We start from the raw sequence: 15,377 nt of genomic DNA, 5'->3' as shown, positions 1-15,377 counted from the left end.
GCGCCTCCGGTTTCGTGCCAGCTGCGCCTTTAGCTTAGCCCCAGCTTTGCAGCCTCGGTAGCGTCTCCGCAGCTCCACTGGGATGTTGTGTCTGTGTCCCTGTTTGAAGTTTTTAAGAGCAATTACTCTAGAATAAGCGAGAGTGTTGGCTCTCATTTGTAAAGTTGCCGTATCCATAGGATATACGTTTATGAACTTCTCAAGGAAGTAAAGGTAAGAAAAGGAAACAAAAAGAACAAAAAGAACAGTAGAAACAAAAACAGTGCTCAGAGCGTTCGGAGTGGCTGCCGTTTCCTACAGCGCCATCTTGGACGCCATCTTCATTCAAGTGTAAATATATTAATACAAAGAAGAAGGTTGTCGTTACTGAGTTATCAGGTAAGCCTGGAACTGGAGGAGGAAGCAAGAAGTTTGATGGACAGAGACGAAAAGTACATGAGCTGTACGCAGTGAATGACTTGTCTCACCTGGGATGATCCCCCCCCACTGGTGTAAAGGCTCACCCCCTTCGGATCCTGGATGCGGGCCGTGGATGATGCGTCCTCCAGATCACCATCCAGGATGATGTCAATGAGGATGCCTGTGGTTTCTGTCAGGTCCCAGGAGTTCCATCTCCAGCTTTGCTGGTCCAACAGCAGCAGTGGCAGGCCAGCTCCCTGAGTGTCAGTGTCAGCCTAGCGTCCCTTTCTTACTGAGACTGCTTGGCCTCCACTAGGCAGCCATGTCACCCCCATTCCACTAAAAAACAAAAAAAAACAAATCAAGGACAAGCAAGTCATGAAGGTAGCATACAGCTGCTGACACCCCTCACGAAGTGAGGACACACATCCAGGCGCACCAGCTGATCCCAGCCGCATCCGATCCATCGAAATCTGCGGCCGGGACCCCCAAGATCCAGATGACAGGTACTTAACTTACTTACTCACTTACAGTGTCTAAACCTTGTCGGTCTGCGTGATCTTTGACAGCCACTGACAGCTGTAGTGTCTGTCTAGCTGGTTTCACGCTTGTGTGGCTCTTTGGCTCCGTGATGGTGGCTCCCCTCCCTGCAGCCACTCAGCATTGGCACTTTAAGTAGATCACCCAACGTCCAGACTGGACACTTTCCTGGGAATGTCTTTGTCTCTGACGACACCTTTTTCTTCCAGGAGATGGCGGCCGTTCACGCGTTTGCCTTCCTTCTGCCCCGCTGAAGGACTGGCCCCTGCTGTGCTGCCTGCGGAGGTGAGAGAACAATGGGGAGGATCCACGGGAGGGAGGCCAACGATCGGTCAAAGGTGAGCAGGCTGACGAGCCCAGAGTAAAGTCTTTTAAAAACAGCCTGAACCACCTCTGCTCTCTCCGTTAACCTTCGTGATGGAGCCTGGGAAGCGTTTGTTTAAGGCCAAACACCTGAAGGAGCCAGAGGAGGAGGAGGAGGAGGACGACTCTGATCCAGGTGTGTACAGCAGCTTGAAAACTGTTTGTTTTTTTGTCCCCCCCCCCCCCCCCCCCCGCTTCAAAAAGGACAAGACAGTGTGGCAGCACAGACAGCTGTGAGCTGTCATTCCTAATTGGCAATTGCACAGCCAACCACCGGAGGCGCCCTCACTCATAACAGGGGCGATTCCCTCCCTGCCCCATCTCTCTCTCTCGCTGCTCCTGACGGGTGACGTCATTTCCGCGCCGGATGTTTTGCTTCGGACAGGTAACGCGGCTTGTCTGCTCACCTGCTGCTCTTGGCTCACGTTGCATTGAGCTAATGATTGTGTATTGTGCTGCAGAGCGGCCGATTTGGTGCCCTCCAGGCTCGTGTGTGTGTCACCTAAATGGCCTCCTGTGGTAAGTTTCTCCCTCTTTGCCTGTAATCGTTACTGATCATTAACGCGGCTAACTTTAGCCTGATTGTAGGTGGACGCTGGTAGCTGCGCGGTACTCTCTCCCTCTTCTGGTGTGCGTGTGTCCTAGTGGTCAATCCGCTAACTGATAGCCAGCCCTCAGCCAATGGTGTGCGAGTGACGGCAGCACCAGCAGAACGGGTCCGCGTCTTGAACTAAGCGACTAACGCGCCATCTACGGAGGACTGCTGCTGCTTTGTCTCTATTACATTTTGTTTTTTATTGTTTTGTCTCCTTTATAGTTTGTTTCCTGCATTGTGCCTTTGTTGTAGGCCTTTGTTGTATTTTGCTTTCTGCATTTCCTTGTTTCTGTTTTCTTTTTGTTGTCTTTGCTTGCGCCAAGGTTTTATCATCTTCCTTGTTACAATTTTAATGTAATGACTGAAATGTGGGGTTAGCCCCCCCCTATTGTTTATTTCTGTTTTGTTATTTCTGGCTTAATTTGTTAATATCTTGGGTTTTGCCATCTTGGTAGAACAGTGGGTTATTCTTTCAGCCTTTGCCTTTATTTCTTTTGTTTGTAGTTTGTGTTGTGTAGTTTCTGATTTGTATAATTTTTGGATATTTGATTGTTGAATTTTGTTGCGACCCCACTAATTTCTTTTTGTTTCTCCTTAGTTGCTGAGGTCCGGTGGTGGTGGTGACCTGGTGGCGGGGACCCCCCTTCCCCCTTTTGTGTGCTGTGCTCCCCTGGGTTTGGGGTATCCTCACAGTGTGTGTGTGTGCTGTGTGTGTGATTGTCACTTGTGTCTAGGTGTTTATAATTTGGGATCCTCTGCATGAGTCGGTAGGCCACGCACCCTGGTAAGCCTCAGCTTTAAATTAGTTTCCCTCCTGACTTGCCCCTGTGTGAGTGGTGTTTTAGTGTTTTAAATAAAAAGCATGCTTGTTTCTACAGACGTGTCTCCTGCCTTGAGTAAACTTACTTGCGTGTCTTAATGGTGAATTTGAATGAAACCTATCTCCTGGGGCGAAACTCCCCAGGTGGCGTTGTCGGTTTAGCTTATTATCTGAACAAAAACTCTTGTACTTCATCACCCCCGTCTCGCCACAACAGTATGGGTGCAGTACACGGCCAGCTGCGTGTGTCGCTCCATGCGGAATATTATTAATAGTTGTGTGTCTTTAGCAGGGTTCACCTCCTCTGATGTACAAGGCCAGCCAGGAACGGGAGAGGAAGGAGACGCCACAAGCGGCGACGGCCGCACCCTTCAGCCTCCTCCTCCGCATCCAGGCAGCCGCCGGAGCCGGCCGCGTCGCCCCCCCAACCCTCCTCCTCCTCCTCGTCCGCCAGGGTCCCCACCAGGGATACACAGGAGGAAGAAGAAGGAGAAGGACAGGAAGCTCCTTGCCCAGACTGACCAAGCCATGGCCCCGGGGGAACCCCTGCTACGTCTGCGGGCAACCCCAGCACCTGGACTCGGACCACGCCTTCTACCGGGGGCGCTTCTTCTGCCCCATGGGGGACGAGGGACAGAGGACTGCTGAGCAGTGGCTACAACAACAGTGGGAGAGCCACGCGCCGTCTGTCCCCAGAACCACCCCCTGGCGTAACCGGAAGCGGGTCGCCGCAGAGGAGGAGGAGGAGGAGGGTTGGCGAGTAAGTCCCACAAGATCCACGTCTGCCAGCTCTGTGGCCAGCCGCAGACCAAAGACTACGGGCACAGTGCTTTCAGCGGTCTTGCGAGCTGTGGCAGTGGCAAAACCACAGAGAGATTCTATGCCCTGTTGCAGGGACTGCACCCTGACCTCTGGCTGGCGAGGAAAAGAGCCGGCCAGAGAGAAAACAATTGAGGTTTTTGAAAATAAAATGTATCGGTATTGCAAAGCCCTGGTGTTGTGTTTTTTTTGCTTGTCATACTTTGATCGTTCGTTTTGATTTATTTGTAACATAAACATTGAGAACAAATCTATCTATATATGTGTGATATATGTATAAATATATATTTATATATTACATACTATGTAATATATATGTTCTACACAATATGACACACTATGTAATATATATTATAGGTATTACACGTGTGGACGGATGGCTCGACGTTTGATAAACCACGACGACCAGCGCCTCCCTCAGTCTCCACGACGAATAACACAGCGCCTCCCTCAGTCTCCACAACGAATACCACAGCGCCTCCCTCAGTCTCCACGACGAATAACACAGCGCCTCCCTCAGTCTCCACGACGAATAACACAGAGCCTCCCTCAGTCTCCACGACGAATAACACAGAGCCTCCCTCAGTCTCCACGACGAATAACACAGCGCCTCCGACGGTCTCCAAGTCGGCGCGCGGCTAATTTGAATAGGCTGTTCTTTTTGTCAGCCGGCCAATCGGCGGCTCGCTTTAACCAGCAGATTTTTGGATTGGTCGACAGGATCTACCTACCTTTTTCCGGCACCGCTCGACATTTTCCGTCACTCTTCTTCTGTGACTCAGAGAGGTAAGTCTTGCTGCGCCCTTCCTCCCGCTACTAAGACGAAAAGCTTTATCACACCGAATTACAGACTTTGTGGGTGTTGTATCGTTGATCTGTCTTGCTACTGCTTGCACTTCATCACACCCAATGACAGTCTACTTGGCGTGTGTCTCGCACCGTTGATATTTCTTGCAACTGTTTTGAGGTTTGCGGCTTCTGCAAGCGCACTTTGTACTGTCCGTTTGAATGAATGAATGAATGAATGAATGAATGGAAAATATGAGACTTGATATGGGTTCCATGCAAACGTCCTACTTGAAGCAATAAACATCACATATTTATGTCGGTGTCGTGTCCGAACGTGTAGCTCCCGTTTGTGTGTCTTAACGTGGACGGAAGTACAGCGTTTTCCACTGCCGTGGACGCCAACAGTTCCGCGATATTTTTTTAATCTGTTGATGAATATACATTGCTCATTATACTTGAAGGAATGAATGAGGCAGGCGCTGTGTGGCAAAGAGTGCATTTTCTGTAATTTGTGCGTGTGTGTGTGTGCGCCCGCGTGGGTGCGTTTGATTACAGGCGTCATGCTAAAAGAGGGTGTTTTGCGTGACTCTTTGCAGAATGGATTACAAACCCGTATTCCGATTTCACGGAGCTACGTCAAGCGAGCTCACCCTGGCTCCAACGCCTGCAGCGAGATGGCTGGCCCAAGCTGGGAAAGTGAAGGTCATGCAGGTCAAGAAGCCCGACCTGGTGAGGGAGGACGCGAAGACCCGTGTGCTCCAGGCCGGAGGTGACCCTGGTTGCTTCCAGCTGGTGCTCAGTGAGAGCGAGCTCCAGTTTGGCAAATACCAGGGGCAGACGTTCAAGTGGCTCCTGAGCAACGACGTGGGCTACGCCAGCAGCCTCCTGGTTGCTCACATGCAGGAGAGGGACAGCGAGTCGCTCCTGGCTGCAAACAAGGACGCCCTCGCCTCCTACGCTCGTCTCTTCCCAGAAACGGCCGCCACCATCGAGAGGCGTAGGATGTGCGAGGGGCACTCGTCGGTGCGAGGCATGGACGGGGCCGTCGTGGGTTTCGGCGCTCACTGCGAGGTGACCCTGCGGGACCTGTACGACTCCCCCCTCGGCGAAAGGAGATCGTAAGTGTTGCTCTCTTGAGGTGCGTCCAGTTCAAGTGACGGGACGGCCAGGCCTTGACTGTTTGTTGTCTCGCTGTCTGCAGTTATGTGCAGTGGGTGAAGAGGCAGAGGGTGAGGCCTGGGTCGCGTATGTATGTGCTTCAGACATACATACTGGGCAGGGATATGGAAGCTGGAGCACCAGCCTCCTCCCACCAGCCGGCACAGCAGCCCTCATTCAGTAAGTTCCTCCTGTTCCTACACATTTCGCCCGTGTGAGCGCACTTGACTTGTGTACTTATTCTTTTCCACGTGCGACTACAGGCGCCACATCTGTCGCCCCCTCTGAGTCTTCCGACATAGATCTACTCACCGCTGCCATGGAAGTGGAGTCTCGTAAGTGAATATTGACTCGTGGTGTGTGTGTGTACATGTCCTGGTGTGTGACCCTTGTGTGTTTGTGTGTCATATACAGAGATTGGTGACACTGGGCCAGCTGTCACTCCACCCAAACCCTCCCTCTTCCGGACCCCCCCTCCCCCTGGCGAGCCCGCGGGGGATGAAGGAGGACGGCCCGAGACCCCTGCCCCATCCTCCTCCGGTGCACAGGTACAGAGATGTATATCACGCATGACAAAGAGCTGAAACCTAAAAGCTAGAGATCGATGTCTCGACATAACCGCTGACTGATCAATGTGACGCTTGCAGCTGCTGCCCAAGGGCTGGAGGCAGACGCTGCCGGAGGAGAACCACGAATGGCTGGGCCGGGCCCTCTTCATGCGGGATGCCAGAGGGAGATCGGTCCTCACCCCGGACCTCCGCATGTGGTGGCACCCCCCCGGGCCCCGTCCGCTGTACGCGCAGCCCCCCGCCTCTCACCACGCCTTCTATCAGAGCCGCTTCTGCCTTTGGCTGCCCTACAAGTTGTGGGCATACAGGCTGGTGTGCCCCGACTGCAGCCACCGACTGGTTGGAGCCGGGCTGTACAGGACGGTGCGGAGAGTCCTGGACATGACGGGCTGGTACTTCATTGGCACCGAGTACCTCGAGTGCGGCTCGTGCCAGCGGAAGTACGCAGCCTGGGCGCCCTGCGTCGTGGAGCAGCTGGCCCAGCCCCACCAGGAAATGTTCCCGGCCGTCCTCACCTACAAGTAAGCGGCGGCGGCACGACAACACACTCGGGACGTGAAAACGCATGAAACGCAGGCCTGAATACTGACAGCGTTCTACGATCGTAGCACTTGTTGTTGGTGTCGGGGTGTCATGTGATAACGCCTGTTTGACATTCAATTCATCCATCCTCCTTTGACAGGCTGTCCTGTGACAAAGCGGTCATCGGGCAGCTCAAGGAGCGCACCCTGGGCAACTCGGCATCCCGCCTCCGCGCCACCCTGGAGGAGCAGCACTGCCGGGACTGGATGACCAGGTCCATGTTGTACCTGTCGGTGCTGCGCAAGCTCGGGGTGCCGGGTTTCCAACAACATCCCGGGCGCGTGTCGCTCCCGCCCATGCACCCGGTACCCTCCGTCCACTGGCTCCTCTCCGTCTACGTACGAGAAGCCCTCACTCGTCTGATGGAGACCAAAGCCAGGGTCACGTCCATCTTTGGAGACATCTTAAAGATGGACTCCACCAAAAAGGCAAGCTGTCACATTTTTGGTCAAGTGTGGACTGACTGGTGCTGACAGGTGACTGGGGGAGGAAAAAAAAAAGGGAGGGAATTACTCACATTTCTCCTCCATCGCAGATGACCAAGAAGCTCGCGGGGGAAGGCGCCGGGACGGCCGAATGGGTGACCAATGTGGGCAACGAGCACGGGCAGGTGCTCATCTCCGTCCTCACCGCCGCTGAGGGGGGCGGGCTTGCGCCCATGGCGGACGGGCTGGTGCGGAGGTACAGGGAGGCTGGACGGGACCCTCCTCGGATCCTGTACGTGAACCGGGACTGCTGCGGCACGGGCGGCGCACCTTGCAAAGTAAGGGCTTGAAGTGTGTGTGTGAGAAAGAGAGAGAGTGTCGGTGCCTGCATACACGTGTCATGTTTTCCTTCTCCAATGCATCTTCCTTTCCTTCTGCAGGTGGCGGCCATGCTTGCGGACTGGGAACAGCTGGTGGTGCGCCTGGATGTGTGGCACCTCATGCGCCGCTTGGCTAGAGGCATCACCACCGACAGCCACCAGCTTTTTGCCACCTTCATGGCCCGCTTGTCCTTCGCCATGTTTGAGTGGGACGGCGGGGACGTGGCCCGCCTGGTGGAGGCCAAGCAGTCGGAGCAGGGGAGGGACGCCAGGGTGACACCCACGCCCAGGGAGCTGGCCCGCCACTGCCGCCGTCGGACCAGGGGAGCCCGAGTGACGGAGCAGCTCATCCAGGAGCTGCTGGACTCCTTCTGGGACCTGACGGACACTAGGGGGGTCCCGCTTCTTGACCGCGGCAGGATGGAGGACATCTGGAGGACGCAGCGTCGCCACCTGGCTTGCATCCAGGATCCGGAGGGGGTGAGCCTGTACGCGAAAGTGGGGGAAGTCACCAGAGCGGGGGTCAAGCTTCCCGTTTTTCGCTGCGCCAGAGGCTCCAGCTCCCTGGAGTCGTTCCACCTCCACCAGTGCCGTTTCATCCCAGGTGAGACGCGTCATGAAATGCATCTTTCATCTCTCACGCTCTTTGCGTCCGTCCTCCTCTAACTTCTTTCTCCCCTCCCTCCCTCGCAGGCACGAGCGCCAGCGCCCTCCACTTCCAGGTGTACCTGCTGGAGGGACTGGTGAGGTGGAACGAGAACCGAGGCAGGGCCTCGGTGCAGCCAGTCCGCCGGACGACGCTGCGCTGCTACAGTGCCGCGTTTCAGCACGGCTTCAACCAGCTGACCCAGGAGTTCCTGGGTCAGACGCTGATTGAAAATTACACCCCGCCCGGGGAGTACACAGGTATACTGTCAGGGAGGAGCGCTCACTCACACGCACGCACGCGCCTATTTAACATTTGAGGTCATGGCCTGTCTTTCCTCCCTTCAGGGGAACTCATCGGGGTGGAGTACCTGTTCTCCCAGACGGGCGCCGTGCTGATTAAAACCGGCCAGGATCCAGACACTCCAGACCAGCTGGACCAGGCGGAACAGGGGCCCGAGATGCCTGACGAGGGCTACCAAGAGGAGGAGGAGGAGAGTCTGGCGGACATCGGCTTCTTCTCTGCCACTCACTTGTTTGATCTGCTGCCGCCGCCACAACAGCCTCAGCCTGGCGCACCCCTGCCCGCTGCCGCTGCCTCCTCCTCCACCACCATCACATCTGCTGCTGCATCAAGCTCCACCTCGCAGGCTCCATCACCCCCCTCCTCCTCCTCTTCCACCGCTCCATCGGCCTCCACCTCTCAGGCGCCATCGCCCTCCGACTCTCAGGCTCCAACGACATCTGCTGCCGCCTCCACCTCCACCTCCTCGCATCCTGTACCCAGCAGCACAGCCTTCTACAGGAGGCTGCGCGAGGAGCAGTCACGACGGGACCAGGAAGAAGGTGCTCTCTTCCTCAAAAAGCCCAGGAAGTCCCCTTCGCGGTTCCTGTGCTCGCGCTGTGGCCAGCCGAAAACTAAAGAGTACGGCCACAGCCGCTATGGAGGAGAGCACTTCTGTTCTCAGGCTGAGGGTCGCACCGTGGAGGACTGGCTAGCGGAGAAGAGGAGCAAGGACCCCAAAAAGGTGCGTTGGTCAATTTCCCCTACAAAAAAATAAATAAATTGTATTCTTCTTCTTCCTCTTGTTTTGTTGGTCATTGCCAACACTTTTGTTCTCGTTGCCGTCGTCATCATCTGCAGAAGTAACGCGGCCGGTCCCGCTCTGCCTCCCACATCTGATCCATCGAAACCTGCTGCCGGGACCCCCAAGATCCAGATGACAGGTACTTAACTTACTTACTCACTTACAGTGTCTAAACCTTGTCGGTCTGCGTGATCTTTGACAGCCACTGACAACTGTAGTGTCTGTCTAGCTGGTTTCACGCTTGTGCGGCTCTTTGACTCCGTGATGGTGGCTCCCCTCCCTGCAACCACTCAGCATTGGCACTTTAAGTAGATCACCCGACGTCTAGACTGGACACTTATCTGGGAATGTCTTTGTCTCTGACGACACCTTTTTCTTCCAGGAGATGGTGGCCGTTCACGCGTTTGCCTTCCTCCTGCCCCGCCGAAGGACTGGCCCCTGCTGTGCTGCCTGCGGAGCTGAGAGAACAATGGGGAGGATCCACAGGAGGGAGGCCAATGATCGTTCAAAGGTGAGCAGGCTGACCAGCCTAGACTTAAGTCTTTTAAAAACAGCCTGAACCACCTCTGCTCTGTCCGTTAGCCTTCCTGATGGAGCCTAGGAATCGTTTGTTTGAGGCCAAACACCTGGAGGAGCAGGAGCAGGAGGAGGAGGAGGACGACTCTGATTGAGGTGTGTACAGCAGCTTGAATGTTTTTTTTTTTTTTCCCTTTTAAAGGGACTAGACAGTATGGGTGCAGTACACGGCCGGGTGCGTGTGTCGCTCTGTGCGGAATATTATTTATAGTCGTGTCTTTAGCAGGGTTCACCTCCTCTGATGTATGGAGCCAGCCAGGGACGGAAGAGGAAGGAGACGCCACAAGCGGTAGCAGGCAGCAGCTTCCCAAGAGCTGTAAGCGGCGACGGCCGCAACCTTCAGCCTCCTCCTCCTCCTCCGCATCCAGCCAGCTGCTGCTGAACCTTGCTGCATGGCCCCCCCTACCCCATCCCACCCCCTCCTCCTCCTCCTCCTCGTCCGCCAGGCTCCCCACCCGGGTGACCCTACAAAGGAGGAAGAAGAAGGAGGAGAAGGACATGGAGCTCCTCGCCCAGACCGACCAAGCCATGGCTCCGGGGAAACCCTGCTACTTCTGCGGGCAACACCAGCACCTGGAATCAGACCACGCCTTCTACCGGGGCGCTTCTTCTGCCCAATGGAGGACAAGGGGAAGAGGACTTCCGAGCGGTGGCTGCGACAACAGTGGGAGAGCCACTTGCTGTCTGTCCCCAGAACCACCTCATGGCGTATCAGGAAGCAGGTCGCTGAGGAGCAGGAGGAGGGTCGGCGAGTCCCCGCCCGTCAGTCCCACAAGCCTCACAAGATCCACATCTGCCAGCTCTGTGGCCTGCTGATGACCAAAGACTACGGGCACAGTTTTTTCAGCGGTCTTACGAGCGATGGCGGCAAAACCACAGAGAGATTCTGTGCCATGCCGCAGGGACTGCACCCTGACCTCTGGCTGGCGAGGAAAAGAGCCGGCCAGAGAGAGATCAGCTGAGGTTTTTGAAAATAAAATATATCGGTATTGCAAAGCCCTGGTGTTGTGTTTTTCTTGCTTGTCATACTTTGATAGTTCCTTTTTATTTATTTATAACAAACATTTATAACATAAATCTACATCTGTATTATATATATATTAAACATGTGGACGGATGGATAGATAGTTGATAAACCGCGAAGAACAGCGCTTCCCTCGGTCTACACGACAAATAACAGCGCCTCCTAGCCGGTGCGTGGGTAATTTGAATAACGGCGCTCCCGTTGGTCCTTTGCCGGCGGGGCGAGTGGCCAATTGGGAGGCCGGCTGGAGCGTATCGTTCCACATGAACCAGCGGAGTCTTGTGTAGTGGTAAGAGTCCAGTGCTGTCTTCATCATGTCCACATGGTGATTATTGAGACTTCACTGTTTTTTGTTATTATTGGATCTTCTCTGTCTGTGCCAGGTACAGCGAGCGCTGTAAATTGGCTGAGACACAAGCCGTCGTGGTAAATGTGACAGGGTTCAGTGCAGAAAGAAAAGCAGCAGAGCCTCTACCTTCTGCCATGGCTCTGCTGCAGGACCCATCGCTGCCCCACCAGCCTCTGGAAACACAGCACCCAGAGGACATGTCTGGTCGGGCAGACACTCACCGTGGGCCCCTGGCACCCCAAGTGTTTCATGCCCTCGAGGCCAGTGCCACTTCTACTGCAGCAGCCGCCACCTCAGCCTCCTCCACCACCACCCCATCTGCTGCTGCATCAAGCTCCACCTCTCAGAACCCATCGCCCCACTCCTCCTCCTCCTCTTCCACCGTTCCATTGGCCTCCACTTCTCGGGCTCATTCAGCCTCCACCTCTCAGGCTCCATCTGCATCTGCTGCTTCCTCTGCACTGTCCACCTCCACCTCCTCACAAGCTGTACCCCGCAGCACATTCTTCTTCAGGAGGCTGCACAAACAGCAGGACCGACGGACCTGGGAACAATGTGCTCTCTTCTTCAAAAAGCCCAGGAAGGCCACTGCGCACTTCCTGGGCTTGCGCTGTCGTCGGCCAATGACACAGGGTATTGCCACAGCCGCTACAGAGGAGAGCACTTCTGTTCTCGGACTGAGGGTTGCTCTGTGGAGGACTGGCTGGCAGAGAAGAGGAGCAAAGACCCCGAAAGTTTGAGTTGGTCAATTTACTCAACAAAAAAGACATTGTAGTATTGTTGGTTTTTTTTTATTTAATTGTCAACAGTTTGGTTGTTGTCTTCATCATCATCATCTGCAGAAGTAACGTGGCCGGTCCCACTCTGCCTCCCACCTCCATCAACCTCTGCTGCCGGGACCCCATCAACCGAGCTGACAGCTACTTCCTTACAGTGTGTGACAGTTTCAGTCTGATCTTTGACAGCACTGACAGCTAGTGGCTGTCAAGCAGGTTTGACGCTTGTGCAACCCTTTGGCTCCGTGAAGGTGCTCCACACCCTGTCTTCCTTCCTCCCTGTCTTCCTGCAAACACTCAGTATTCACTCTTTGAGTTCATCACCCAACAACCTGACCGGCACTTTCCTAGGAATGTCTTTGTCTCGAACGACACCTTTTCTTCCAGGAGATGGCAGTTGCCCCGCCGAACGACTGGCCCCCGCTGTGCTGCCTGCAGAGGTAAGTGAACAATCAGGAAGATCCATGGGAGGGTTTCGGAGGACAATGATTGGTCAAAGGTCAGCAGGTTGACCTTTGCTTTCTTCATTCACCTTCAGGATGGAGCAGAGACTGTGTTTCTCCAAGACTAAACACTTGAAGCAGCAGGAGAACTCTGATCAAGGTGTGTGCAGCAGCTTGAAAATGTTTCACTCTACAGGGATGTCAGGCACATGTATGGATGTAGTATATCGCAGGGTGGCTCAGTGGCAAAATAAGATTAATATTAAAACAGCGATTGTGTTCCTTTGGCACATTTCATTTCTTTTGGTCAGAGCCAGCCAGGCTCAAGACAGGAGAGGAAGAAGATGCCACAAGCAGCAGCAGCAGAGGCAAAAGCAGCAACAGCTACAAACTGCCACTTCCTCCTGATCCGCCAGAGTCCCCAGCAGAATGACTGTGTACAGGAGGAGGAAGAACGAGGAGAAGGACAGGGACCTCCTGGCTGAGCCAGGTGTCAAGGGAACCCCTTCTACATCTATGGGGAACCCCAGCACAGAGACTTTAGTCACACCTTCTACAGGGGACACTCCTTCCCCCCCACAGTGGACAGAGAACACACCGCTCAGCAGTGGCTGTGCAGTGGGAGAGCCACGTGCAGTCCATCCCCAGAATGATGCTCCGGCGGATGAAGAAGCTGGCTGACATGGAGGAGGAGGGTCAAGAAGTCCCTGCTGCCACCTGTAATCCCCACAAACTCCATGTCTGCAGGGACTATGAACTGCCACAGACAAAAGACCACGGCCACACTGTTTTTAAAAGTCATGCGTGGCAGCGGCGGCACCACCGATAGATTCTGTGCCCTCACCAGAGCAGTGTTGCCAACTTGGCGACTTTCTCGCTAAATCTGGCGACTTTCCAACTCTCCACGGCGACTTTTTATGTCAAAAGCGACTAGCGACAAATCTAGCGACTATTCCTGGTGTTTTTGGAGACTTTTCTGACATTTGGAGACTTCCGTGAAAGCACATATCTTTGTTCTGCAATTCATTTTCTCAGCGAGCAGTGGGCTCTTCCTGCTCCGCCCGAAAGCAGTCACACACAGGCGATCACCGCCTCTAGTGGTGCGGCAGTTGGCAGCTGCAGTCAGGAGTGGAGCAGAGACCCTCACCTATAGACATAATAAAGAGCCCTCACCCTTCTGCGTCCAGGCAGCAAATGAATCGCACATGTGCAAAGCCGCCGCTGAAGAGTGGGATCGGATAGCGGGATGTTAAATAAATGTGAAGGTTCACTCATTGCATTCGTTGTCACCAAATCATTGCATTATACAGTATTATATATGCATATTTTATAAACGTATAATAAAACATATTTAGTTTTTTTTTAAAACACTTTTTGTCTACTCTCTTACAGCATCCATTGCGATCACGTGCACATTAGGCAAATTAGGTGACGGCATCGTTTGGCGACTTCTAGCGACTTTTCGGACAGCCAAAAGCGACTTTCCTTACTGAGGAGTTGGCAACACTGCGCCAGAGGACAACACCCTGACCCCGGGCCGGCTCAGAAAATAGCCGACCAGGGGAGGAAGTGAACTTTTTTATGTGTGTTATTGGATTTTGTTTGTATTTGAATCCATTTACTTTAAATAAATATATCACTATTTCAAAGCCCTGGTGTTGTTTCTTTCTTTTTTGCTTGCTCACTTGTGATATTTTTTAACACATTGAACATCTCCATGAATGCATGGATTTGCAATTTAAAAAGGGCTGGTGTCGCCGACCTGCCGCTGCGCCCCATCAAAAAAATGGGCCCCTTCTGAAACGCTACCTGTGTTTTAAATTTCTACTTCCTGTTGTTCTAAATTTGAAACAGCCAATCAGAGGCCTCCCTCCAAACTGGCATGTTTTGATTGGTCAAGCGTATTTAGACATCTTCGGGTGCCCTCGGCTTCGTCCGTCAGTTTCCTTCTGAGAGAGTAAGGTCACCCTGCTCCGCTCCTCCTGGTACAAAGTCTTCGTATCACTGAATCCAGAATTCTGAATGCAGAATGTGTCTTATATCACTGATATGTGTTGGTTCTCTTTTATGTTTTCCACTCCTGGTGGCAGACTTTGTACATTGAAATGAATGAAAGCTCATATCAAGTCCATGAAAAACGTCATACTTTGCTCAAGTAACACCGTAAATTTAGTCATGTGTCGTATCCTGAACATTTAGTCAGTGTTTGTGGTGAGACTTAAGGGTTGGTTTCGAGTTGACGATTGTTACGTTGTGTTAACGCACTCGATGTCTGCCGCCTCAAAGTTTCTACCTCTAAGTATTTTACAATTTGATTAATACGTGCACTTTATTATATACTGTGTGTGTACTGTGTAGGAGCACATATATTACAATAATTCTTGGTGTGTTTTGGAGGCTTGAATTGAAGGTATTTGACGTCTTTGATGTGAGCGAGATACCACGCCAGCCGACACTCCATCTGGAAACCCCCCCCGTCTTGCTGGCCAGCTTGGCGATGGAGGACAGCCTGCAACCCCTGCCTCTGGTGCACAAGTACAGATTCATTGTTGATGTGTGTGCGCATGTCAACAGCTGAAACTAGTGTTGTCGTACTCGAGACCGGTCTTAGTCTCAAGATCATTTTTTGAGGGTCTTGGTCTCGTCTCGGAATCGAAGGCATTTTCACTTGGTCTTGTCTCGGAGTGAGCGGACTTGGGTTTTTGAACGAGACCGGTCGAGACCACCACTGATAGGCTCATTTGTAGGTGCCTTACTGATAAGAGTGAAAAAGGACCCTCTCAAAAACAGCTAATAACTTCACATCATCGGTAGTAATGATTCTCCCCCAGCTGCAGCTGCTAAGTTACCTGCCCAGTGTCACACAGTCTGAGTGACTGACACACCCCCTCCATACAGAGAGAGGATGGAGGACAGGAGGAGAGGCTGCATTCATGCATAAAGACAGATAAGCTAACGGTCACCATACAGTTACACTGGGAAAGTTTATATCAGAAGTCTTCGTAAATTTCAACACCCTAACTAGAGCATCCTCTGC

General features: G+C 53.3%; 3 protein-coding genes across 3 annotated transcripts in view; 2 read left to right on the top strand and 1 right to left on the bottom strand.

Moving 5' to 3' along the window:
- The window catches only part of LOC147241938 (uncharacterized), a 179,576-nt gene that overhangs the window by 63,792 nt on the left and 100,407 nt on the right, over nucleotides 1-15,377 (bottom strand). The gene's annotated exons all lie outside the window — the stretch shown is intronic.
- On the top strand, nucleotides 1,687-7,107 carry LOC147241947 (uncharacterized). Its single transcript, XM_086192318.1, has 9 exons — nucleotides 1,687-1,821; nucleotides 3,007-3,477; nucleotides 3,894-4,322; nucleotides 4,922-5,443; nucleotides 5,527-5,663; nucleotides 5,747-5,818; nucleotides 5,898-6,031; nucleotides 6,131-6,573; nucleotides 6,735-7,107. Exons 3-9 carry the CDS (start codon nucleotides 3,913-3,915, stop codon nucleotides 7,105-7,107), a joined length of 2,091 nt encoding a protein of 696 aa, XP_086048444.1. The 5' UTR covers nucleotides 1,687-1,821; nucleotides 3,007-3,477; nucleotides 3,894-3,912.
- Nucleotides 7,617-10,637, top strand: LOC147241946 (uncharacterized). Its single transcript, XM_086192317.1, has 5 exons — nucleotides 7,617-8,043; nucleotides 8,133-8,345; nucleotides 8,433-9,112; nucleotides 9,229-9,311; nucleotides 9,555-10,637. Exons 1-4 carry the CDS (start codon nucleotides 7,617-7,619, stop codon nucleotides 9,232-9,234), a joined length of 1,326 nt encoding a protein of 441 aa, XP_086048443.1. The 3' UTR covers nucleotides 9,235-9,311; nucleotides 9,555-10,637.

This window comes from Aulostomus chinensis, chromosome 21, assembly GCF_037954235.1.
Source record: "Aulostomus chinensis isolate RoL2024-O1b breed Wild chromosome 21, RoL_Achi_v1.0, whole genome shotgun sequence".
NCBI lineage: Eukaryota > Metazoa > Chordata > Actinopteri > Syngnathiformes > Aulostomidae > Aulostomus > Aulostomus chinensis.
The sequence above is the reverse complement of the archived record's forward strand: the minus strand, read 5'-3'. Positions and strand labels throughout refer to the sequence as shown.

Coding starts and splice junctions, on each gene's coding strand:
- LOC147241947 (XM_086192318.1), top strand. CDS start 3,913: ATGGCTCGACGTTTGATAAACCACGACGACCAGCGCCTCCCTCAGTCT. Junction 5,444..5,526: donor CCCCTCGGCGAAAGGAGATC/GTAAGTGTTGCT, acceptor CGCTGTCTGCAG/TTATGTGCAGTGGGTGAAGA. Junction 6,574..6,734: donor CCGGCCGTCCTCACCTACAA/GTAAGCGGCGGC, acceptor CTCCTTTGACAG/GCTGTCCTGTGACAAAGCGG.
- LOC147241946 (XM_086192317.1), top strand. CDS start 7,617: ATGGCCCGCTTGTCCTTCGCCATGTTTGAGTGGGACGGCGGGGACGTG. Junction 8,044..8,132: donor CCAGTGCCGTTTCATCCCAG/GTGAGACGCGTC, acceptor CCTCCCTCGCAG/GCACGAGCGCCAGCGCCCTC. Junction 8,346..8,432: donor CCCGCCCGGGGAGTACACAG/GTATACTGTCAG, acceptor TCCTCCCTTCAG/GGGAACTCATCGGGGTGGAG.